Source organism: Entelurus aequoreus, linkage group LG08 (assembly GCF_033978785.1).
Source record: "Entelurus aequoreus isolate RoL-2023_Sb linkage group LG08, RoL_Eaeq_v1.1, whole genome shotgun sequence".
Classification (NCBI taxonomy): domain Eukaryota; kingdom Metazoa; phylum Chordata; class Actinopteri; order Syngnathiformes; family Syngnathidae; genus Entelurus; species Entelurus aequoreus.
Genome location: NC_084738.1, coordinates 29,493,291 through 29,518,290, shown reverse-complemented (window position 1 = coordinate 29,518,290; position 25,000 = coordinate 29,493,291). Strand labels below are relative to the sequence as shown.

The following is a 25,000-nucleotide window of genomic DNA, read 5'->3' as shown; positions in this document are numbered from 1 at the left end:
AGTGTGTGAAGCACTGTTCTGGCATCTCCTGCAGCCGAACTGACGCCAAATGTATTGGTTTTCCATTCCTTTGGACAACGCCAGCAAGGCACAGAGGGGGGTCCTGTTGCTTGGGCAACACAGGATCTCCATACACCTTGCCCAGGCCTCTTGTGCCCTGGAGAGGAAACTCCAGCTTCACTGTGCAGTGAAGGCACAACACGGGAGATCAGCAGTTACCGGTTATAAGCCCTTTCTCGTTTGGCGTAGGGATGGGCGCCAGGGGCTACCTCCGTCGGTGGGAGAGATGTTTCATCTTACTGGACAGCTACCGCCCGCCTCAAGCTAGGCAGCCCCCAACCAATTAGGTGCTGTTCCGCCACAGCCTGCCTGCTTCATTGGGTGCATGAAGCTAAGGGACTTTTCCTGACAAGTGGGCTGTAAACCTTGCACCAAGCAAAACAAATAAAACAAAGACTCCAGCACTACGTCTGGGATGCTGGAACGTTAGAACCATGACCCCCGGACTAAGTGACAACCTGCTCGATATAAGCAACGCCCGCAAGACTGCAGTCATTAACAACGAACTCCTGAAGCGACGAATAGACATCTCTACCCTTCAGGAAACCCGACTCCTCTCATCAGGCTCACTGAGAGAAAGAGATTACACCTTCTTCTGGCAGGGAAAGCCTCCGGGTGAAACCAGAGAATACGGAGTTGGCTTTGCAATCAAGAACACTCTACTAGGAGCAATAGTACTACCTACAGGTGGATCAGAGAGAAATTTAACCCTCTGCCTTAACACCACCATGGGACCTGTCCACCTGGTGAGTGTGTATGCACCAACACTTAGCTCCTCCCACGAAATAAAGGACAAATTCTCTGATGAGCTTGAGGCAACTGTGAGAAACATCCCCAAACAAGATCAGCTCTACTTGCTTGGTGACTTTAACGCAAGAGTTGGCTCAGATCATAACTCCTGGCCATCTTGCTTGGGTTACCATGGCATTGGTAGAATGAACGAGAATGGGCAGCTTCTCCTTGAGTTCTGCACATTTCAAAATCTCTGCATCACTAACTCATACTTTCAGTCCAAACCCCGCCACAAAGTCTCCTGGAGACACCCAAGATCTGGCCACTGGCACCAGTTGGACCTGATCATAACATGGCGCTCTGACCTCAGAAGTGTCCTCCAAACCCGTACCTTTCACAGTGCAGACTGTGACACCGATCACTCCCTCGTCTGCTGTAAAGTCAAACTGCAGACAAAATGTATCTACAGAGCCAAACCTAAAGGACCCCCCCCCCCCCCCCCCCCCCCGTGTGGATTGCAGCAAAGCAGCCGATCCAACTAAAACTGCTTCCTTCAATCGTGTCTTAGAGGAATCCCTCCACCAACTACCCCAGTGCAGCTCTGCCCAGCAGTACTGGGAAGGCTTACGAGACACCATCCACACCACGGCCCTAACGGTTTTTGGCAAAAGATTGCGAAGGTCCAATGACTGGTTCGAAGCCAACGCATCTGTTCTGGCACCGATACTGGAAGAAAAGCGTATCGCCCTTACCAACTACAAATGCACGTCGAGTGACAATACCCTACATGCTCTCAGGGCATCAAGGAAGAAACTGCAGAATGCCTCCCGTCGCTGTGCTAACAGCTACTGGCTACAGCTTTGCAGCAACATCCAATCAGCCGCTGACTCCGGTAACATCAAAGGCATGTACGACGGCATCAAAAAGCCGCTTGGACCATTACACCACACAACTGCTCCGCTGAAATCGGCACTGGGAGAAATCATCACTGACCGCTCTAAACAACTCGACCGCTGGGTAGAACACTACTCCAAACTCTACGCCAGCGACAACACTGTCTCCGATGCAGCCCTCCGCCATGTTGAGTGTCAACCTGTAATGGAAGAACTGGACATGGAACCAACAACTGAGGACCTAAGCAAAGCGATTGACAGCCTAGCATGCGGTAAATCACCTGGCAGTGATGGAATCGCAGCTGAAATCCTCAAGTGTGGAAAGCCTGCTCTCCTCGACCAACTTCACAAGCTCCTCTGTCTGTGCTGGAGTGAAGGTGCTGTCCCACAGGACATGAGGGATGCTACCATCATAACCCTGTACAAGAATAAGGGAGACAGGAGTGATTGTAACAACTACCGTGGTATCTCTCTACTCAGCACTACCGGCAAACTCTTTGCCAGAGTTGCACTGAATAGACTCCAAGTTCTCGCTGAGAAAATATACCCAGAATCTCAGGCAGGGTTCAGAGCAGTAAGGTCTACTACTGACATGATTTTCTCTCTGAGACAGCTGCAGAAGAAGTGTAGAGAGCAGAGAAAACCACTCTACATGGCATTTATTGACCTTACGAAAGCTTTCGACCTTGTGAGCAGGAGTGGCCTCTTTCAGCTGGTTGAACGAATAGGCTGTCCCCCCAAACTCCTTTGCATCCTCCAGTCCTTCCACACCGACATGTATGGCACCATCCAGTTCGATGGGTCCACATCAGACCCCTTCAAAATCTGCTGTGGTATCAAGCAGGGATGCGTGCTGGCGCCCACCCTGTTTGGGATCTTCTTTTCCCTCCTCCTGCGCCAAGCATTTGGTACAGCAACTGAAGGAGTCTACCTTCACACAAGGACAGACGGTAAACTGTTCAACCATGCCCGTCTGAAAGCCAAAACAAAGGTCAGGCCACTCGTCATCCAGGACATGCTGTTTGCTGACGACGCAGCAGTGGAAGCACACTCCCAAGAGCACCTGCAGACCCTAATGAACCAGTTAACCAAAGCCTGTCAGGACTTAAGCCTGACCATCAGTCTGAGAAAAACCAAGACGATGGGACAGGGAACTGAACCACCCCCCTCTATCACCATCAACAACTACACCCTGGAAGTCGTAAACACCTTCACCTACCTCGGTTCCACCATCACCGACAACCTGTCACTCGATGCCGAACTCAGTGGCCGCATCGGAAAAGCTGACTCAACTTTTGGGAAGCTTACAGCGAGAGTATGGGAAAACAGCAAGCTCACTATCCACACTAAAGTACAGGTGTACAGAGCCTGTGTCACCAGCAGTCTACTGTACGGTAGTGAAACCTGGACCCTATACTCCCACCAAGAGCGGCGGCTAAACATCTTCCATCTTCGCTGCCTTAGGCGTTTACTGGGCATCACCTGGAGGGACAGGATCACAAACCAATCAGTCCTGGAAAGAGCACAGCTTCCCAGCATGTGCTCCCTACTGAGGAAGCGACGTCTCTGCTGGCTGGGCCATGTCCGGCGGATGGACGATGGGCGAATCCCAAAGGACATCCTCTATGCTGAACTCACAACTGGCAAGAGGCAGATTGGCCGTTCCCAGCTGCGTTACAAGGACGTCTGCAAACAAGACCTCAAGTCTTTGGACATCAGACCCGACAGCTGGGAAGATGCAGCCCAGGACCGCCTTCAGTGGCAGCAGGCACTCCGCAGCGGGCTGCTCAAGTCAGAAACCACCCTGGCCCAACACCATGAGGCTAAGAGGGCAAAGAGAAAGAAACAGGGCTCTGCGACACCGGCAACATCTATGGGACCGGTCTGGATATGTGACATCTGTGGCCGGGAATGTCTCTCACGAATTGGCCTACACAGCCACAGGAGACGCTGCGACAAGACCTGACTCCGAGGCACAGGAAATCAATGGTCTTCCGAGACTGCGATGCCGATGATGATATATATATATATATATATATATATATATATATATATATATATATATATATATATATATATATATATATATATATATATATATATATATATATACATAAATATACATACATATACATACATATATATATATATATATATATATATATATATATATATATATATATATATATATATATATATATGTGTATGTATATGTATGTATATTTATGTATATATATATATATATATATATATATATATATATATATATATATATATATATATATATATATATATATATATATGCCACTGCTGAGCACCATCACCTTCGTGAAAGAGGGTCATAGACCAGTTGTCAAAGGCCAAGCCAAGCAAAACCTCCTACAGTTGGCCCAGGGTTTGGAAATGGAGGTCGACCTGGGGAGGAAGCTCCTCTTCCCAGAGGCGGTACTGTCCACCACTCTGAGACCAGACATAGTTATGTGGTCCCCAGAGGAGGGAGGTGAGGAAGCGGCAGAGATGAAGAAAACAAAGTACCAACAACTTGTCCAGGACTGCCGGGACAAGGGGTGGACAGCATGACTGATGACAGTGGAAGTTGAATGTCGAGGATTCCCTGCTCAATCTGTGTGGAATCTGATAACAAAGGTCGGATTGAGAGGTCACTTGAGGAAAACAGACGTTCGTAGGCTGGGAGAAGCGGCAGAGAGAGCCTCCTGTTGGCTCTGGCATAAAAGAGAGGACAATAGTTGGAAGCCTGGATGAGAGGGGCAGTGATCTGGCCAATAACTGCTGACCCACCAACCGGAGAGTGTTGTGGTTAAGGGTCGAAACACTCGGTGAACGTTGGGGACCACCTGATGACCTCTTGTCCAGGCCAAAGCTTTATCCATTAGAAATGGATTAAAATAGCATCTTTTATGTATTTGCAAACATATATATATATATATACATATATATATATATATATATATATATATATATATATATATATATATATATATATATATATATATATATATATATATATATATATGGGCCAAATATATATTGTTTCTGTCATATACCGTTTATAACCCTACAAGCTGTACACAGACGACTTTAACCACTGAAATGTGAAAGATCTACTCACATTTGTGTGATAATATAGGTCCTAAAAAGTGGTTAAGTTCTGTCCAATCCTAAACCCCAATAAAGACACCAAGGGCTTGATTTACTGAAGGTATCCGTGTTCTAAAACACTAGCAAGCCTGATAGCACACGCAAAGTCGATCTACTAAACTTGTGCAGGGTGGATTGTGTCTATTCGGTGAGCAGAATAAGGCGTGCAATTCATTGTGCCTTTCTGTCTTGATTATTATGCAGAATATATGCTGATCATCAACACGCTCACAGTACTGGGTGGAGAAGATGCAAATATATTATTTAGCACGCACAATGTGATTTATCAACACTCATTATCGTTTCACCAGCACTATGTTGTGTTTTATTTAGCATGTGTTAGAAGGACGTTCCAACTAATAGTTGCACACACCGTTGCAGGATCAGTGCTCATGCTGCACAGGCAGACGGTGGACAGACGAGAATTCCCCATCCTATGTGGTTGTGTCAACATTTTTGGGCAATCGGGAAAAAAAAATACAAATTAGACAATATAGAGATTATTTTTTCTGACTTCAGCAACATCCTTTTATAATGTTATAGCTGCGAGAGCTTTTAAGGGGCTAATTAAAACAATTACAAATGGTGCGTTTTGAGTCTTTTTTTTTTTTTTTACATAGAATATATATTAATAAAATAAATATAATATAAAAAAAACTTCTTTAGGTAAGCATTGTTTTGCGTTTTGAGCGGAGTAAGTGCAGCCTCTCTCTAATGAGCGCACCTTCGGCAGTAAAAAAAAAAGAAAAAGAAAACTGGTGTCAATCTAGATTCACTGCAGAACTGCTTCAAAAATGTCCATAAAAAGTGGTAGATGTTTCATGTTTGTTTGAAAACACCAAAACGCCACAGGTAGGAGCATGATAAAATGAAGGTGCAGTAAATGAGTGTTTCTGTGGTGATGCCCCGTATAATATACACAACATCCTCATTCAAATAAGGAGATCTGCACCACTTTTCAATTACACACGCAGTCTTAGTAAACTGCACGCAACATGCCCACTACCAGTACATGCAATTTTATAGATTGCACACGCTGTTTAGTAAATCAGGCCCTAAAAGTTGTAACCAAGTGTTTATATTCAACTCATTAAGGTTACATATGTATATACTGTATATACACACATACATACATACATACATACATGATATATATACATACATTATATATACATATACATATATATATATATATATATATATATATATATATATATATATATATATATATATATATATATATATATATATATATATATATAATCAGTTTTCACATGTGCCCTAGTAAAAAAAAAAAACACCAGTTCAATTTCTTTGTCTGTGACTATTCAAACTTATTCACACAACATTTCCATATTCATGGACAATTTAGTATCAGTCCCATTTCTTTATAATTGAGTTTTGAAAGGCTTTGCAATTCCGTGCTGCCATTCCCATTTATGTTCACGGATTCAAATCAGTTGATGGCACAGTGCCTGGAAATAAAGCTGTGCAAGGAGGTGTACTCGTGCTTTGATAGGATATTGAATTTTAGTATGGTGCTCTTCAACTAGATAAAATCCATTACAGTATGTGCAAGGAAAATTGGTTGGCCCCCCTCGTTGTCCATTTTGGCCTTTTCTATCAAAAAAACAAACTACAGCAGTTGCTTGACCCCAGTGAAAGGCAACGTATGAAAAATGCAATCAAATGCTTACAAAAAGGATGTGCGGTGTCCTCATTTGTCCCATTCCTTAGCACATTTTCCTATCCTACATTTTCAACTTTTCAGATTTGTGTAAATGTATACTACTTGATGTGGATCAGGAGGTCTGTATACTTTTAACTTATCCCTGCTTCCATTTCCCCGCCACTCCTAAATCTTGTGACCGGGCTGGTGTGAGAACATCGAAGAGATTTCTGTGAGGTCTTTTGAATTCCTTGCCTCAAAACCTTGGGAAGTTTGCATGTATGTGCAAACCTTATAGCACCCATAAAGCTGATCTACTAAGTTACAATAGACAATTGCATCTTTTCAATGAGCAAAATAGGAGCACAATCCATTTAGCGTGTCTATTTTTATGAGAATGCAAAATATATGCTGATTATCAGAATGCCCACAATACTGGAAAGAGGAGATGCAAATATTAGCGTTTAGCACTCTCAATGTGATTTATCAAGACTGAAACTGTTCTGTGGCCGCTGTTTCGGTTTATATTTACCACGTTTAGATAGTAGGTTTATACTTTCCACACGCTATTTAGCACGTGTTTCTGAGCTCTTAGTAATTAGACCCTAAGTATGACAATTTGCCAGGGACCGTTATTTACTACAGAGTTTTTTTTTCCTGGAAATGGCAGCCATAAAGTGTTTTTGTTCTAAAAATTGTCATAATCCAGGCTGTATGGAAATAGATGGCCGCGCTGCAAACACATACAATGTAAAGAGATTCCTCCATTGGCATACGTGTCAAGAAAATGTTTTATATCAGAAATAAAAACATATTAGACATCTTTTCTATTCAGCAATATCATTTTATAGGTGCTGGGTGACCTAAGGGACTTATTGAAATTAATTCAGTTGATTTGTGTACGTGTCTGCTTGTATTTTTTTAAAATTTTGTATGTCATTATCCCACATGTCAGGTTTGTACTATCGTTCTTTTTCTGTTTCCACTATTATTTCCAAAATAACATCCATCAGAGGCCTTAAAATACATCAAGGGCGGATGAAGTGCTTGAAGAAAACGAAGCCAGGACCTTGCATTGATCTCTATCTTTTGAGAGAAAGGTCAAGTCAGGCGAGTGAAGCTCAGCGGCAGGATTTAACCCACAGTCCACCGAGCATCAATACCCCAGAGGCTGAAAGTAATTCAAGCACTACATCAGAGATTGTGGAACCAAGCCACTTGCAACCTGCTTTGGAGAAGAACATGCAAGGCCACAGACCTCATGTGAAGTGGCCAAAGTCCAGCAGCAAGAAAGAGTGGGGAATAATCGATGCAGACCTGATCAAGATCCTGGACGGAATTTAAGGAACGGTGGAGAAGAAACTGGAGAAGATGGGAGATCTGATCTACTCCTATGGAGCAGAAAGATTCGGAACACACGTGACAGGGAAAAAAGGACATGCCATCAACAACCCCTCCAAAGTCCAAAAGGCAAAAGGAAATCGAGCGACTGGTCAAAGAGAGAAGGGTTTTGAGGAAGGAATGGAAGAGAGCCTCACTGGAGGAAAGAGTGGGCTTTGACCTGGGAAGATTGCGGAGAGCTGAAAACCTCAGGACTCGACGCAAGAGGAAGGAAAGGGCGAGAACATCCTTCGACAAGGACCCTTTCAGATTTGAGAAAGGCCTTTTCACAAAGGAAAAGAGTGGGTCACTTAAGGTGCCAAAGAGGGAACTGGAAGACCACCTGAAAACCACTCACACAGACAGTCAAAGATTCGAACAGAGAGAGATACCATCAGACATGCCACCAATACCTCAACCAGAACACAAGCTGGAAGACAGTCCCCCAAGGTGGAGCGAGGCTGAGGAAGCAGTGAGGAAATCAAGGGCAGCTTCAGCTCCAGGACCAAATGGAGTTCCATATCAGCTGTACGAAAATTTCCCCAAATGTCTTACGCTTTCTGTGGAGGCAGATGAAGGTTATGTGGACAAAGCAAACCATCCCAAAAGTGTGGCGCAGAGCTGGGGGAGTATTAATCCCAAAGGAAAAAGATGCCTCAGATCAACCTGGTAAACGTTGAAGGGAAGGTCTTCTTTAGCATCGTTGCTAAAAGGATGACAATGTACCTGAAGCAAAACAGCTTGATTGATACATCCCTGCAGAAAGCTGGAATACCTGGTTTCTCAGGCTGCTTGGAGCATACAAGCATGATATGGCACCAAATCCAATCTGCGAAGAGGGAAGGAAGAGACCTGCACGTTTTATTCCTAGACCTAGCCAATGCTTTTGGATCCGTTCCTCATTCTCTCATCTGGACAGCCTTCAACTTCTTCCACATCCCAAATACCATCACAAACCTGGTGAAAAGCTACTTCCGTGATCTGCAATTCTGTGTCAAAACAACAGAATACACAACATCATGGACATCTCTGGAAGTGAGAATAATGGATGGATGTACCATCTCCCCTCTAGCCTTCACCATGGCAATGGAAGTGATAATTTGAGCTTCCAAATGGGTTGTGGGCAACGTTCCCTCTGAGGTGTGCGCCTGCGCAATTGCGCACCGCTCACGCGTCCTCAGCGCACTGCAAATTAATGCCGCGCAGGAAATCAAAAATCCCATCTGAACTTTAAACAAAATAAACACATTACAATTTATTCTGTATGATTTTGCAACGCAACTCTGTGAGTGACAGGTGACAACAAAAGTGGCCCCAATGAATAAAAAAATCTTTGTCAACACAGTTCAATTATCGTCTGTCGAGACACTTTATGGACAGGAATTCCATCAATCACTTTATTGAGCAAAACTGTTTGTAACCACACCAAAAACAAGAACTGGTAATTTTCTGCCATACAGACCAGGCTTAAACCAACGTTGTCATCCGTCATATCAACAGAAGCCGCTCGCTCGCTCACCTGCACCAACACACGCACTCATGGCACTTAGCCAGTGCTGCGTTTATGGCCACAAAAAAAGTCGGACAACCCCAACGCCACACAATGTGTAAATGCCAGGTTGTAACACTCTGACTCCACAATCAGATGTGTGCTTCTTTTACTGCCATTTATTAAGAATGTTAATCTAAGGATATTATTCATGAAATATTGTCACTAGATTTCATAAATGCTAATAAAAAGATGTATTTTACAGACAGAAAGTTACAGGAACTAAATGTAATCTCTGAAAGGGGTAACATTTATTTTAAAGGCAGGACCCACAGCCAGACATACAATACTAGCACATAGGTCATGAAAAACATGTTTTTTTTGTTATTGTCATTGTAAGGGGGCAAAATCACTTATATCAGAAAATTATTTTAATAAAACATTTAAATTGTTATGATGTCAGGTTTGGGACAGGTGTGACGCTGGTGTGGCCACAGTGTGCACGTCTGATTTCGCTCACATGTGCTCCACTGAATGCTCAGGGAGTTTGTGCGTTTGCTCACACACATAAAAAATTAGAGGGAACATTGGTTGTGGGTGGAGAACGTCTGAGAAGGGGACAGCGTCTACCTCCCATCCGTGTCTACATGGACGACATGACCACCTTGACCTCAACCGTTGCATGCACTAAACATCTGTTGGGAAAGCTTCATGCCAACATTACATGGGAACGGATGAAGTTTAAACCCAGCAAGTCCTGGAGCATATCTATCTTCAAGGGGAAATTCCCGGACCAGAGGTTCTACATCGAGGATACTTCCATTCCGTTGGTGTCAGAGCTGCCAGTCAAGAGTCTAAGGCGATTGTACAACGCAAGTCTCAAAGACTCAGACCAGAGCAATCAGCTGAGGGAAGAAACCATCAAAGGCCTTGTCCGCATTGACAAGACCTTACTTCCTGGCAAGTTGAAACTGTGGTGCCTACAGTTTGGATTGTTCCCCCGTTTGATGTGGCCACTAACAGTCTACAAGATCCCCATGTCCAAAGTCGAGAAGCTGGAGAGAACAGTCAGTGCATACATCAAGAAGTGGCTTGGCCTTCCACAGTGCCTCAGTAACATTGGCCTATATGGTCATAGTGCCCTGGAACTGCCCATCTCTAGCCTCACAGAGGAGTTTAAATGCACCAAGGTGAGGCTGAGCATGACACTGACTGAGTCTCAAGATGAGGTGATCCGAGCGGTTGCTCCCAGACTGGCAAACGGGAGTAAATGGATCCCATCTGAGGCCGTGCAACAAGCCAAATCTGCTCTCAGGCATGAAGACATAGTGGGACAAGTGCAGCACGGAAAAGTTGGGTTTGGACTTGGGGCTAGTCGACCCACATGGCACAAGGCAACATCAGCCCAGAGGAGAAAGCTGGTGGTTGATCAGGTTCGACAACATGAGAAGGCAGACAGATGTGCAATAGCAGTGGCACAGTCCAAACAGGGACACTGGACTAGCTGGGAAAACCTGGATCATCGTAAGCTCACATGGAAGGATCTTTGGGAAATGGAAGGGAGCCAAATCAGCTTCATCATCAGAGCCACCTACGATGTTCTTCCCACACCCAAGAACTTTAACCAATGGTTTGGAGAAGATCCTTCTTGTGCACTCTGTCAAACCCCTGCAACACTCAGTCACATCCTCACCGGCTGCAAAATCAGTTTGTTTCAAAGCCGCTACACCTGGAGGCACAACCAGGTCTTAAGACAACTGGCGATCACCCTGGAGGAAAGGAGAAATAACAACAAGGCCCTCCCTCCCCCAATCCCCAGTCACTCAATCACCACTCAGTTTGTAAGAGCAGGACAACTCCCACCAAAACTATCTGCAAGAGTGGAGGCAACCCTTCTGGACTCTTCCCGGGACTGGAAAATCCAGTTTGACTTGGATCAGAAACTCATCTTCCCGCCTGAAATCATTACAACCAGTTTCAGGCTGGACCTGGTCTCGTGGTCCACCTCCCAGAAGACTGTGTTCATTGTTGAACTAACTGTACCATGGGAAGCAGCAGTTGGTGAAGCATATGAGCACAAACAACTAAGGTATGCGGACATAGCAGCCGAGGCAGAGCAGCGCGGCTGGCGTGCCCGAGTGCTTCCAGTTGAAGTCAGGTGCGGAGGCTTCGTTGCTACGTCCACAACCAAGCTCCTGAAAGGAATGGGATTGAGAGGTCAGGCCTTCCGGCGAGCTGTCAAATCGCTGTCGGATGCTGCTGAACGAAGTAGCAGATGGATATGGTTCAAGAGAAAGGACCCAAACTGGGCTGCTAAATGACATCTAGGGGTAAAAGCAGAGGGGGGCACACCTGGGATGCCAGATGTCGCCGTTGAGCCTCGTGGGCCTATCAACGAAACACCAATGAAGGAGGGTGCCTACCTGAAGACCACAGGGAAGCTTTTGCCCCTAACCCCCCATCCCCCACTTAAGTGCTGATTAATCTGAGGGATTGTACTATCTAGTCCTATGAGCTCAACTGCATTGAAACTCTTATTTTGTTATTCCTAGTTCCTGTTTTTCACCATAAGTTGCATCTTCCTTACCTGTTCATGATTGGCAATCAGGACACATCTGTTCCTGGTTGCCAATCAGGACGTTTTAAATGCCAATCCTGTTCTGTGTACCCAATTAGTACCCAATAATAGCTGTCTCTGAGCTTCCTGTGCATTTCCCCGCTGCACTCTTTCCATGATTTTGTCATTAAGTACATTTTAACATGCTGCTATGTCTACTGTTTCTGCATCCTAGAACAACAGAACATGTTTTTATTGGCAAAATATTATCTGTATATTTGTAATGTATCCTATATGAAGAACTTTTCAATATGCATATTATTGCGTCTGGATCAATCATTTCAGACTCACCATCACAACACCGGCGTCTTTCAGAGAGCATCTTTGGCGTGCAGCTTCGCTACTATATAGCCCAGAAAAAAGGGTTTATACTATATTTGTATGCTGCATATTCCACAGTAAAAAAAGCACAGGTTGTACTATTAGACCGTGTGATGTAATGATTGTGGAGAGAAATGAGTCTCTCATTGGTGACAGCCGGTATAGTACACACAAAAACCTCATTTAAATAGGGCAGTCTGTGCCACTTTTGCATTCGTTATCAGTTGTCTCAGTCGCAGTCTTTGTAGATCAGGGCTATTCAACTACATAATGAAGAGGGTCGCAGTGTCAAGAACCCAAAGGCTCAGGGGCCAGGCATCGAAATGTGGATGTTTCGTCTGAAAGTGCCTCCGCAGGTTATATTTCTTTGAGATTGTGTTTACTCAATTACAAAGTAAACACATCGACTTTCACACAGCACTGTCAATAAATTCATTATTCTGCCCTCTCTCCTCGCTTCCAGCGTGTGCAGCTAGTTAACCGTTCCTTCTTTTGAATTATTTCCTTCCTTACTTTTGTTTCTTTACAATTCTTTCTGCATTTAGGTTTGCAAGACTGAAAACAAAGATAAAATAAAAAAGCATAACATCCATTGTGTATTTTACATGAATAATGTCCTTTGTGTATTTTACAATTTACTTAAATAAAATGGGTTTAGTGTTAATATGTTAACATAAACTACACATGTTTACACATATAGAAATTACACAACATTCACACACCAAACATTGTGTGTGACTTATCACAATTATCGGTGCTGCCCTCAGCTGGTCAAATTTAGCACTACATATATTAAACAAGGTTTGATTGTTACTCCCAGACAAAAAACAACACGACCACGACTACAAAAGACATCACAAAGTCAGCAAATTCAATACAAAACAAACTAAATATCTTCATGCACAATATTTACTTACAAATGTTTGACCAAGTTTCGTGATGAAGCTTACACGCTGCTTGTCTGTCGCTGTTTTTTTACCAAGATGGCGCCGCTGTAGTGGCTGCTGTTGTCAGGAGCTCTGTGCTCTTGTGTCATCCTTTTGTGTTTCCCTCTTGTTTTCATGTGTTATTATACACGTATATACACATACATATATATATATATATACACACACACACACACACACACATACATACATACATACATACATACTGTACATACATACATATATATATATATATATATATATATATATATATATATATATATATATATATATATATATATATATATATATATATATATATATATATATATACACATACATATATATATTTTCAAAATTATTCTCTATTCATTCAATACATAGGATTTCAGCAGGATCGACCCCAGTCTGCTGACATGCAAGCAGAGTAGTAGATTTTTATAAAAAGCTTTTATAATTGTAAAGGACAATGTTTTATCAACTGATTGCAATAATGTACATTTGTTTTAACTATTAAATGAACCAAAAATATGACTTATTTTATCTTTGTGAAAATATTGGACACAGTGTGTTGTCAAGCTTATGAGATGCAATGCAAGTGTAAGCCACTGTGACACTATTGTTCATTTTTTATAAATGTCTAATGATAATGTCAATGAGGGATTTTTAATGACTGCTATGTTGGAATTGTAACTAATATTGATACTGTTGTTGATAATATTCATTTTTGTTTCACTACTTTTGGTTTGTTCTGTGTCGTGTTTGTGTCTCCTCTCAATTGCTCTGTTTATTGCAGTTCTGAGTGTTGCTGGGTCGGGTTTGGTTTTGGGATTGGACTACATTGTTATGGTATTGATGTGTATTGTTTTGTTGGATTGATTAATTAAAAAAAATAAAATAAAATTAAAAAAATAATGAATAAATCGATTTTTTTAAAATGAGAATCGATTCTGAATCGCACAACGTGAGAATCGCGATTCGAATCGATTTTTTCCCACACCCCTAATATATATATTATGTATATATATATATATATATATATATATATATATATATATATATATATATATATATATATATATATATATATATATATAAATATATATATATTTTATTTTTTTGCCTTTTGGTTCGGGACCCTTTGGGACTGTGACAAGGGGTGGCATTTTCGTGACTTCTGCGGTGCTTTTTTGTGGACTTCTGGATATGCCTCCCGGGAGCCTTTCGGCCATGGAGACCAGCTGCTGGGTCTCTGCCATGCCAGATTCCGTTTGGAGAGACTGGAGGAGGTGCGGATGAAGAGACAGGGCTGCGGAGCTAGCTAGCACTGAGTGCCGGTACGGACAAGCTTCACAGTGTCTTGGCTGAATGAGCAGGTATCGGACACCTTGGTCTCCTTAGATGTATCCTCGCTCATCCATGCGGACTGGACACTGGCCGAGAGTTGGTAGGCGGCCGAGAGTGGAGTCGGCTCTCTTGGTTGCTTTGTTGGGTCTGCTCCTGTCTCTGGCCATGCTCCCTCCACCCCGGCAGACAATGGCGTGGAACACTGCAGAGGCCACCACAGTGCATATGTTTATTTTACTTTTTTTCATAGCTCTATGTAGAAGTGGCTGGTTGCATCAGCTCTGCTCTTTTAAGGTATTTAATGTCCTTTGTGTTCTTTGATGTTTGATGTTTCCCTCTTACACACATGTAAGAGGGATGTGTGCTATGGCCATGAGTTGTTTTTTCGCTTGGCCTCAGTCTGGTCCCCCTCTCCAGGGGCCCATTATTCGATTTTTTTTCTCAACCCCCCGCCCCCATTGTTTACCTGTATCTCACCTTTTTTGTAAGGGGCGCCGGAAGTTGGCAGACCCGTCAGCGATCCTGTTCTATCTCCCTGTAATGTTTGTCTGATCTTGAATGGGATTGTGCTGATTCCCCTCAGGGATTAATAAAGTATTTCTGATTCTGATTCTGATTAAAGGTCCACCAGAAAACAATGACTTGAGCACTTGCTTGCGGCAGAACATTCATACTTTGTTCTCCAGTCGTTGTTAAAAGTTAAATGTTTGCAATTTATTGAAATGGTTTTTCAGGGATGAATGAATAGTCTTCTTCTACTCACCCGTCTGCTGCTTCACTGTGACACATAAGCCTTGTACTGCATACATGATCAACCCTAGTTTGAATGGTTTCATTAAGTTCGGTGGGCCAAATGAAAAACTTTGGCGGTACAGATGTGGCCCGCGGGCCGCCAGTTGGGTAGCCCTGTTGTAGATCAACCGCAGTACACCCACTAACAACACTCACAATTTTGTACTTTGCACAAGCTATATAGCGCGTGTTTTTGAGCTCTTAGTAATTAGACCCCAAGTATGACAATTCGCCAGGGACCGTTATTTAGTACGGCGGTTTGTTTTTTTTCCTAGAAATGGCAGCCATAAAGTGTTTTTGTTGTAAGAATTGTCATAATCCGGGTAAAGCAGCAATTAGAAGATTTGTGTATTGTTTGCTGGGAAGCTAAAGACCTGATCACCGGGGCGGTATAGCTCGGTTGGTAAAGTGACCGTGCCAGCAACTTGAGGGTTCCAGGTTTGATTCCCGCTTCCGCCATCTTAGTCACTGCCATTGTGTCCTTGGGCAAGACACTTTACCCACCTGCTCCCAGTGACATCCACAGTTGTTTAAATGTAACTTAGATATAGGGTTTCACAATGTAAAGCGCTTTGAGTCACTAGAGAAAAAGCACTACATAAATATAGTTCACTTCACACTTCACTTTGATCACTGCTTGTATGCTCTCGCCCCTTCACGGACAGCTGTTCAACACCGGATTCCCCCAAATTTCATTCAAAGTGTTCCAATGTCCAATTCCTCCTTTCTGTTTGTGGATAACCATTAGACCGTAACTATCTTAGGTGGGCATTTCTATGAGGCATCAAGGCTTGGGACGACCCCCGAACCCTGATCAATCGCAACAGGGAATCCTAGCATGTTGGCCGAGGAGAATAATTCAGATCTACAAATCCCAAAACCAGTGAAGTTGGCACTTTGTGTAAATCGTAAATAAAAACGGAATGCAATGATTTGCAAATCCTTTTCAACCTATATGTGGGCTCTGTACCGAGGATGTCGTTGTGGCTTGTACAGCCCTTTGAGACTAGGGCTATATAAATAAACATTGATTGATTGATTGATTGATATATTCAATAGAATACACTGCAAAGACAAGATACTTAATGTTTGAACTGGAAAACTTTGTTATTTTTTGCAAATATCAGCTCATTTGGAATTTGATGCCTGCAACATGTTTCAAAAAAGCTGGCACAAGTGGCAAAAAAGACTGAGAAAGTTGAGGAATGCTCATCAAACACTTATTTGGAACATCCACAGGTGAACAGACTAATTGGGAACAGGTGGGTGCCATGATTGGGTATAAAGAATGCTTCCATGAAATGCTCAGTCATTCACAAACAAGGATGGGGCGAGGGTCACCACTTTGTGAACAAATGCGTGAGCAAATTGTCCAACAGTTAAAGAACAATATTTCTCAATGAGCTATTGCAAAGAATTTAGGGATTTCAACATCTACGGTCCGTAATATCACCAAAAATTTCAGAGAATCTGGAGAAATCACTGCACGTAACCTATGATATTACGGACCTTCGATCCCTCAGGCGGTACTGCAATCAAAAAGTGACATCAGTGTGTAAAGGATGTCACCACATGGGCTCAGGAACACTTCAGAAACCTACTGTCAGTAACTACAGTTGGTCGCTACATCTGTAAGAGCAAGTTAAAACTCTACTATGCAAAGCGAAAGCCATTTATCAACAACACCCAGAAACGCCGCCGGCTTCGCGGGGCCCGAGCTCATCTAAGATGGACTGATGCAAAGTGGAAAAGTGTTCTGTGGTCTGACGAGTCCACATTTCAAATTGTTTTTGGAAACTGTGGATGTCGTGTCCTCGGAAAAGAACCATCCGGATTGTTATATGCGCAAAGTTCAAAAGCCAGCATCTGTGATGGTATGGGGGTGTATTAGTGCCCAAGGCATGGGTAACTTACACATCTATGAAGGCACCATTAATGCTGAAAGGTACATACAGGTTTTGTATACATATGTTGCCATCCAAGCAACGTTATTTCATCAAGACAATGCCAAGCCACATTCTGCACGTGTTACATCAACGTGGCTTCATAGTAAAAGAGTGCGGGTACTAGACTGGCCTGCCTGTAGTCCAGACCTGTCTCCCATTGAAAATGTGTGGCGCAATATAAAGCCTAAAATACCACAACATAGACCCCGGACTGTTGAACAACTTAAGCTGTACATCAAGCAAGAATGGGAAATAATTTCCCCTGAAAGGCTTAGAAAATTGGTCCCCCAGTTCCCAAATGTTTACTGAGTGTTGTTAAAAGGAAAGGCCATGTAACACAGTGGTAAAAATGCCCCTGTGCCAACTTTTTTGCAATGTGTTGCTGCCATTAAATTCTAAATGAATTATTATTTGCACACAAAAAAAATGTTTCTCAGTTTGAACAATAAATATCTTGTCTTTGCAGTGTATTCAATTGAATATAAGTTGAAAAAGATTTGCAAATCACTGTGTTCTGTTTTTATTTACGAATTACACAACGTGCCAACTTCACTGGTTTTGGGTTTTGTACTACATGCACAACTTTATGGAGTATTTTATTCAAATGAATTTCCTGTAATGCCTAAATGGAATCCAATGGCATTTCACTGAAATGAGCAGGATAGTGTCCCTTTAAGCTGAGCCCATATGGGGGAATGTTGGATAACATTAGCTTAAATTTAATCACATAACGGACAAGCGGTAGAGAATGGATGGAAGTAACCTCACCGATATCTTTTAGGCAGGTTTAAGGGTCTCCTGTCATGCCTCAACAATGCTTTGTCTTGATCATATAGAGGAGACAATCAATATTGATGGGTTGTAGAAACACTTCTGTCACCTAAGTTTGACAATATTACAAGTACAATTTCATTTTTATGTTTTATGAATTCTCCGTTTTTCCTTGTACGCATCTTTATATTGCTCCTTTATTATTATCAAGTGGTGCTGTCAGATTGCTTTTAACACAATGTACTGTGCAAGGCTACTTTCACCAGCCGTTCACAGGACTTTACAATTATCACTCAGGCTTTCAGACAGCAGAACAAAGCCGAAGTGAAACATTCCCACGTTTATGGTGACATTTGGCTGTGCTTTGCAAGATTGTCCATCCCCGCCTCTCTCAAATGTGAATGTCTGTAACTTTGCTCAGTGTGTTATCTTACCAACTGGTTTTGGCATCATCGAGAGGACGCTTTGCTTTTTTACACTACTGTGTTGCGTGACTCAGTGGTCCCCAACCACTGGGCCGCGGCCCGGTACCGGTCAGTGGATCGATTGGTACCGGGCCGCACAAGAAATTAAAAATTAAATTAAATTAAAAAATTTAAAAAATGTGTTTGTATTAAATCAACATAAAAAACACAAGATACACTTACAATTAGTGCACCAACCCAAAAAAACCTCCCTCCCCCATTTACACACATTCACACATTTGCACAAAAGGGTTGTTTCTTTCTGTTATTAATATTTCTGGTTCCTACATAAATATAGATCCATTCAGTCTGCAGGGATACAGTCCGTAAGCACACATGATTGTATTTTAAAAAATCCATACCCCCCCACCCCCCCCCCCCCCCCCCCCACCCCCGGTCCGTGGGACAAAATTTCAAGCGTTGACCGGTCCGCAGCTACAAAAAGGTTGGGGACCACTGGCGTAACTTAAGTGTGGAGGAAGGCGGATCAATTATGAGCCTGGTTGGGGGAAAAGCTACCTTTGAAAATGAGGTGGAGTACAGCAAACAATCGCAACAGGAAACCTTATTGCTGCAAAATGTGAAGTTTACTCAGTTATTGCAGGTAAGCGGCACAGAAAAATGGTTTTATATGCTGTGGTAAGGTAGAAGTTAAAGTCAAAGTCCCAATGATTGTCACACACACACCCAGCTATGATATTACGGACCTTCGATCCCTCAGGCGGCACTGCATCAAAAAGCGACATCAGTGTGTAAACGATATCACCACATGGGTTCAGGAACACTTCGGAAAACCACTGTCAGTGACTACAGTTGGTCGCTACATCTGTAAGAGCAAGTTAAAACTCTACTATGCAAAGCGAAAGCCATTCATCAACAACACCCAGAAACGCCGCCAGCTTTGCTGGGCCCGAGCTCATCTAAGAGGGACTGATGCAAAGTGTAAAAGTGTCCTGTGATCTGACGAGTCCACATTTCAAACTGTGTGGTGAAATGATCCTCTGCATTTGACCCCTGGGAGGTGAGGGGAGCAGTGAGCAGCAGTGGTGGCCGCGCTCGGGAATCATTTGGTGATTTAACCCCCGATTCCAACCCTTGATGCTAAGTGCCAAGCAGGAAGGCAATTGTCTTATTTTTTTGTAGTTTTTGGTATGACTCAGCCGGGGTTTGAACTCACAACCTCCCAGTCTCAGGGCGGGCACTTTAACCACTAGGCCACTGAACTGGTGAGCTAATGAATCACCTGAAGGCTGAATTATACAATGAAAAAGGGGGAAAACAACTAACAGTAATAAATGGTGACATTAGAACTTGGTCCTGAAATATTGTATGTTTATTTTATCTAGTCCTATTCTTTTATGGGCTAATGCCATGTTAGCACCATGACGAGTTAGAATGCTCAGAAGAACCCATTATCTTCTTCTGATCTTAAGCTGTGAGAGGTATATTAGCATGCTATGTGGGATTACATCTATGGTGTCCAAAAGTCAAAGCATGAAGGGGCCATTGTGATACATATTTATTTTGTATTTAAAAGAGCTAAAAAGAGACCTATCTAAAGGCAATAGGGATGTACTGATTACCAGTAAAATTGCAGACTCTTGGCATGACCGTTTCAAATGTTATTTATTGTAAAACTGTGATTGATTACAGCACTTCTTTAAACTTTAAACACGCTGATACTGCTCATTTTCAACGAGAAGAAGCTAGCGTGCTGATTGTCTAAACAGGTACATTTTGAACACGTTCAACAATACCGCAGTAATAAAGATATCTTAGATCATTTTGGTCACATACATACATACTTTGTGTCAACTTTGTGTTGTCGGTGTGAAAACATATTCAGTTATTAGTATCAACATTTAAATTTTTTCTCATTAAGTCTTTTTTTTTTACCTCTCTTTTTTACTGTTGTTGGTGCATTTTATTTTGACAATACACTGCGGGCTAAGAAAGCTTGAGCTTTGGGCATGCCTGGAGTTCATGCTGTAAAGCATTGCCTAGTATTAAAGATGTACTTTGTCACAAAGCAGTTTTTCAGGATTCAAGACTACAAAATTTGCAAAAAATATTCTGGACTGTGTGAATTCATCAGCCGATGGGGGAGAAGATCAAGTTTCTGTTTGTGGTTACTCTAAAAATAGGATTTAAATAATTAACATTTACATTACTCTCTGCTAGAGGAGGGCAAACTACCAATTTTGCTATGAGACAATTGAATGATTCTGTGATTTTTGCCAAATTTGTTGGTCAGGATTATGATCAAAACAAACACTTATTTTTACATAATTTACAATGCATCAACAACATCTTAAAATCATTCTCTTGTATTTCATAAAATGTTCACTGCATTGAATCAATTGCAACTTTTCAGATTATTATACCAGGCGTTTTGCCTCTTATTTGAGCAGTTTAAGCATACAGACTTAGCAGTCATCTGACAGGATGGTGCAAGATGGTGCAAGTATTTTCCCCCATTCCCAGACAACAATGGCTCGCTTTATTCTGGTGCAAACGACAGTTTATATATAATGGTTTTTTTTTATAAGAATACATTTAAAAAAATGTATTTCTTATGCAATTCATTTTTTTTTAATATATGATAATACATAAATAAATAAAGAAAGTAGTAATACAATTTAAAAAAAAATATATATATATATATATATATATATATATATATATATATATATATATATATGTATTTATAAAAAAAACAACTATATTTTTATAATAATTAATTTTTAAAAATAATTTTTAATTCTAAATTTATTCGTATTTTTTTAAAATATACTTATGATAATACATAAATAAAGAAATAAAGTAGTAATTTAAATAAATAAATAATATATACTGTATATATATTTATTTTAAAAAACTAAATTTTTATAAGAATTAATTTTTAAAAATATATTTTTTAGGCCGTCTCCATGCAACCAGAATTGCAATTCTTATTTATCCCAATCCTAAATCGATTTATAATTTTCAAAAATCGATCTAAAAAAAATATTATCATTATTATTATTATTTTTATAAGAATATATTTAAAAAAATATTTCATACCATTTCCATGCAACCAGAAGTAGCTTTTCCAACCATTAACCCGTTTTGGAAAACGTTTTGTTATAATTATTATACCAAATAACCCATTGCGAGAATCACGTTGAATGAAGAATCGATTCTGAATTGAATCGTCACCCCAGGAATCGGATCAAATCGTTAGGTGCGCAAAGATTCACACCCCGAGTTGTTACAATAGAGCGAGACCTGTTTCCGACCGCTGTTGTGCTGGCAAATGCCTCTTCTGTCCCATGTAAGCATATAACTGCATGTATTTTTATGAATATCCACACAATAACTTTTCATGTTCTTGCTTGCTGAAACGTACCTCCTACCTGATGCTTACTCTTGTGTTCTTGTCCACAGAGGGCGGTCAGATGAACAACAACCTAGGATCGGCGTCAAACATGATCCAACAGCACCCGTATCCTGCTCTCGGTCAGCTGGCTCATGTGTATGAACATCAACAACATCAACAACAACAACAACAACAACATCAACAGCAGCAGCAACAACAACAACAACAACAGCAGCAGCAGCAACATCAAAACAAGGATTTCAACAAGTACGCCTCCCTGAAGGCAGTGGGTAGGTGTCAAACATCCTAATACAGTTTAGAGATTGGGCAGCATTGTTGGTGTAGTCTTATGGTTATGCCAGCTGTTGTGTGAGAGGGCATTACTGTCTTGTCACACGCATGGTTGGCAATTACTCTTCATAAAACACACAACAGATGTTGCGTTTTTGCCACAAATTGCTTGTCTTATAAAATTGCTTCAATCTAGATTTAAATATGCGACTTGCTGGTCAGGGGAAGGAACAACGTGAAGGCGATGTAGCAGATTTGTACACAGATTTGACAGATGTTATTGATCGTGGTACCAAAGCTGACACGCTGTAAAACACAAAGTGGCTGTTTATCAAGCTGTGCAACGGCCTCACACACTCAGTGCGCCCGTATACCAATTTAGCCGATTTGAATGGTGTTTGGCCAGCTTGTACGCTATTGGCTGAGGTGGCCCGATATCCCAACTCTTTTATACTACAATGCTTATACAAATATCCGCCAGACCCAGATAAGGGAAATAAAATGCACTGATTATTTATTAATGCATTTCTGCCTGCAAAGCAAGTAATATATACAGCCGCGATCAAAAGTTTACATACACTTGTAAAGAACATAATGTCATGGCTGTATTGAGTCTCCAATCATTTCTACAACTCTTATTTTTTTTGTGATAGAGGGATTGGAGCACATACTTGTTTTTTTTTTACAAAAAACCTTCATGAAGTTTGGTTCTTTTATGAATTTATTATGGGTCTACTGAAAATGTGACCAAATCTGCTGCAATGTTAATATTTGGTTACATGTCCCTTGCCATCCACAAGCTTCTGGCAAGCTGCTGGTTGAATTCTTGACCACTCCTCTTGACAAAATTGGTGCAGTTCAGCTAAATTTGTTGGTTTTCTGACATGGACTTGTTTCTTTAGCATTGTCCACACGTTTAAGTCAGGACTTTGGGAAGGCCTTTCTAAAAGCTTAATTCTAGCCTGATTTAGCCATTCTTTTACCACTTTTGACGTGTGTTTGGGGTCCTGTTGGAACACCCAACTGAGCCCAAGACCCAACCTCCGGGCTGATGATTTTAGGTTGTCCTTAACAAATTGGAGGTAATCCTCCTTTTTCATTGTTCCATTTACTCTCTATAAATCACCAGTTCCATTGGCAGCAAAACAGGAACAGAGCATAATACTACCACCACCATGCTTGATGGTAGGAATGGTGTTACGGCGATTAAAGGCCTTACCTTTTCTCCTCCAAACATATTGCTGGGTATTGTGTCCAAACAGCTCAATTTGTATTTCTTCTGACCACAGAACGTTCCTCCTGAAGGCCTTATTTTTCTCCATGTGATGTCAGATGAAACAAAAATTGCAACCAATGACATGTAACCAAATATTAATAATGCTGTTAGTAAACTTTTGCCCAGCAGATTTGGTCACATTTTCAGTAGACCCATAATAAATTCACAAAAGAACCAAACTTCAGGAATGTTTTTTGTGACCAACAAGTATGTGCTCCAATCACTCTCACAAAAAAATAAGAGTTGTAGAAATTATTGGAAACTCAAGACAGTCAAGTCATTATGTTCTTTACAAGTGTATGTAAACTTTTGATCACGACTGTACACACAATAATTGTGTAATAATTGGATTATTTAGTTTTTAGGCCGCCGTTACGTTTCATGAACAAGATCACTCTTGGCCATGTCTGAAATGGTTGAGTATATTTGCAGTCTAATAATCGACAATCATGCCGTGTAATACACTATATTGGCATGGCTTCAACAGTGTTTGATTAGAAAAAAGCTGAACTCCCTAAGCTATCAATGATATAGATAAATGTCAGGCTCTCAAAATGAGTCTTTCTTAAAGTCAATATCAAAGAGAGGCACGATTCCAATCTCGACAATACATTAAAGTGAGGACTTGGCTAAAGCACCCTCTTTCTCAGGGTTTTTGTGAGACTGTATGGAAAATCCCATGATGTTGGATAATTTGACATCCATCACTGTGACTGATGTGCATTGGCTAAAGTGCCTCCTTACAATCAGGTAGGGACACTTTTCTAGCAGATTGTATTTAGTACTGTTAGTTTATTTAAAGGAATCAGATGTTTCTATAATTAAAACACTTTATTGTGGTTCACATAACATGTAATGGTGATTATGATTTACAGAGTATCTTCAGCACCACTTTCTGACTGTCTCTTCAGAATGCACCGTTTTGGTTTCGACTGTCTCCACCCCGTCAGCCATGTTGTAGTTTTTAGCACTTCCATATGGAGTCCACTGACCCATGTAAGTCATAACTGTACTCTACTTTTTATTAGTAAAGGCAACAGTGTCCCACAATAAGAGAACATAGAGAAAAAGAAACAACTCATTGACTGCGACTTTGGACTAAAACTGAATAAAAATGGCAGAGTCGTGCAAAGCTCTTCAGGTAAACCACTAAAGTCTCAAATTTAGTCATTTAGAGCATTTTTTGGAGAAGGGAAAACTGTTTATAAATATCTGCGCCATGCTTCCATGGTTTAAGTTCATATTTTCGGGGACTTATGCAGATTCCAAATACACAAAAACAGGTACAGGTAAGAAAAGTTAATTTTGCCTAATAGGACCGCTTTAATGTTAAATTTAAAACAATTAATAAAATAATAATAATAATAATAATAATAATAATAAATAATATATTTTTATATACATATCTACCTCCATATATACATACATATATACTGTATGTATATACATACATATACATATATATGTATATATGTACATATACATATATAGTATATATATATACATACA

General features: G+C 41.2%; 1 protein-coding gene across 1 annotated transcript in view; it reads left to right on the top strand.

The window, feature by feature from the left end:
• Window positions 1-25,000, top strand: part of shisa9a (shisa family member 9a) — a 149,257-nt gene that overhangs the window by 107,917 nt on the left and 16,340 nt on the right. Inside the window, exon 3 of the mRNA XM_062056218.1 lies at window positions 21,993-22,214. Coding sequence (XP_061912202.1) covers window positions 21,993-22,214 — 222 coding nt within the window. The remainder of the gene's footprint in view (window positions 1-21,992; window positions 22,215-25,000) is intronic.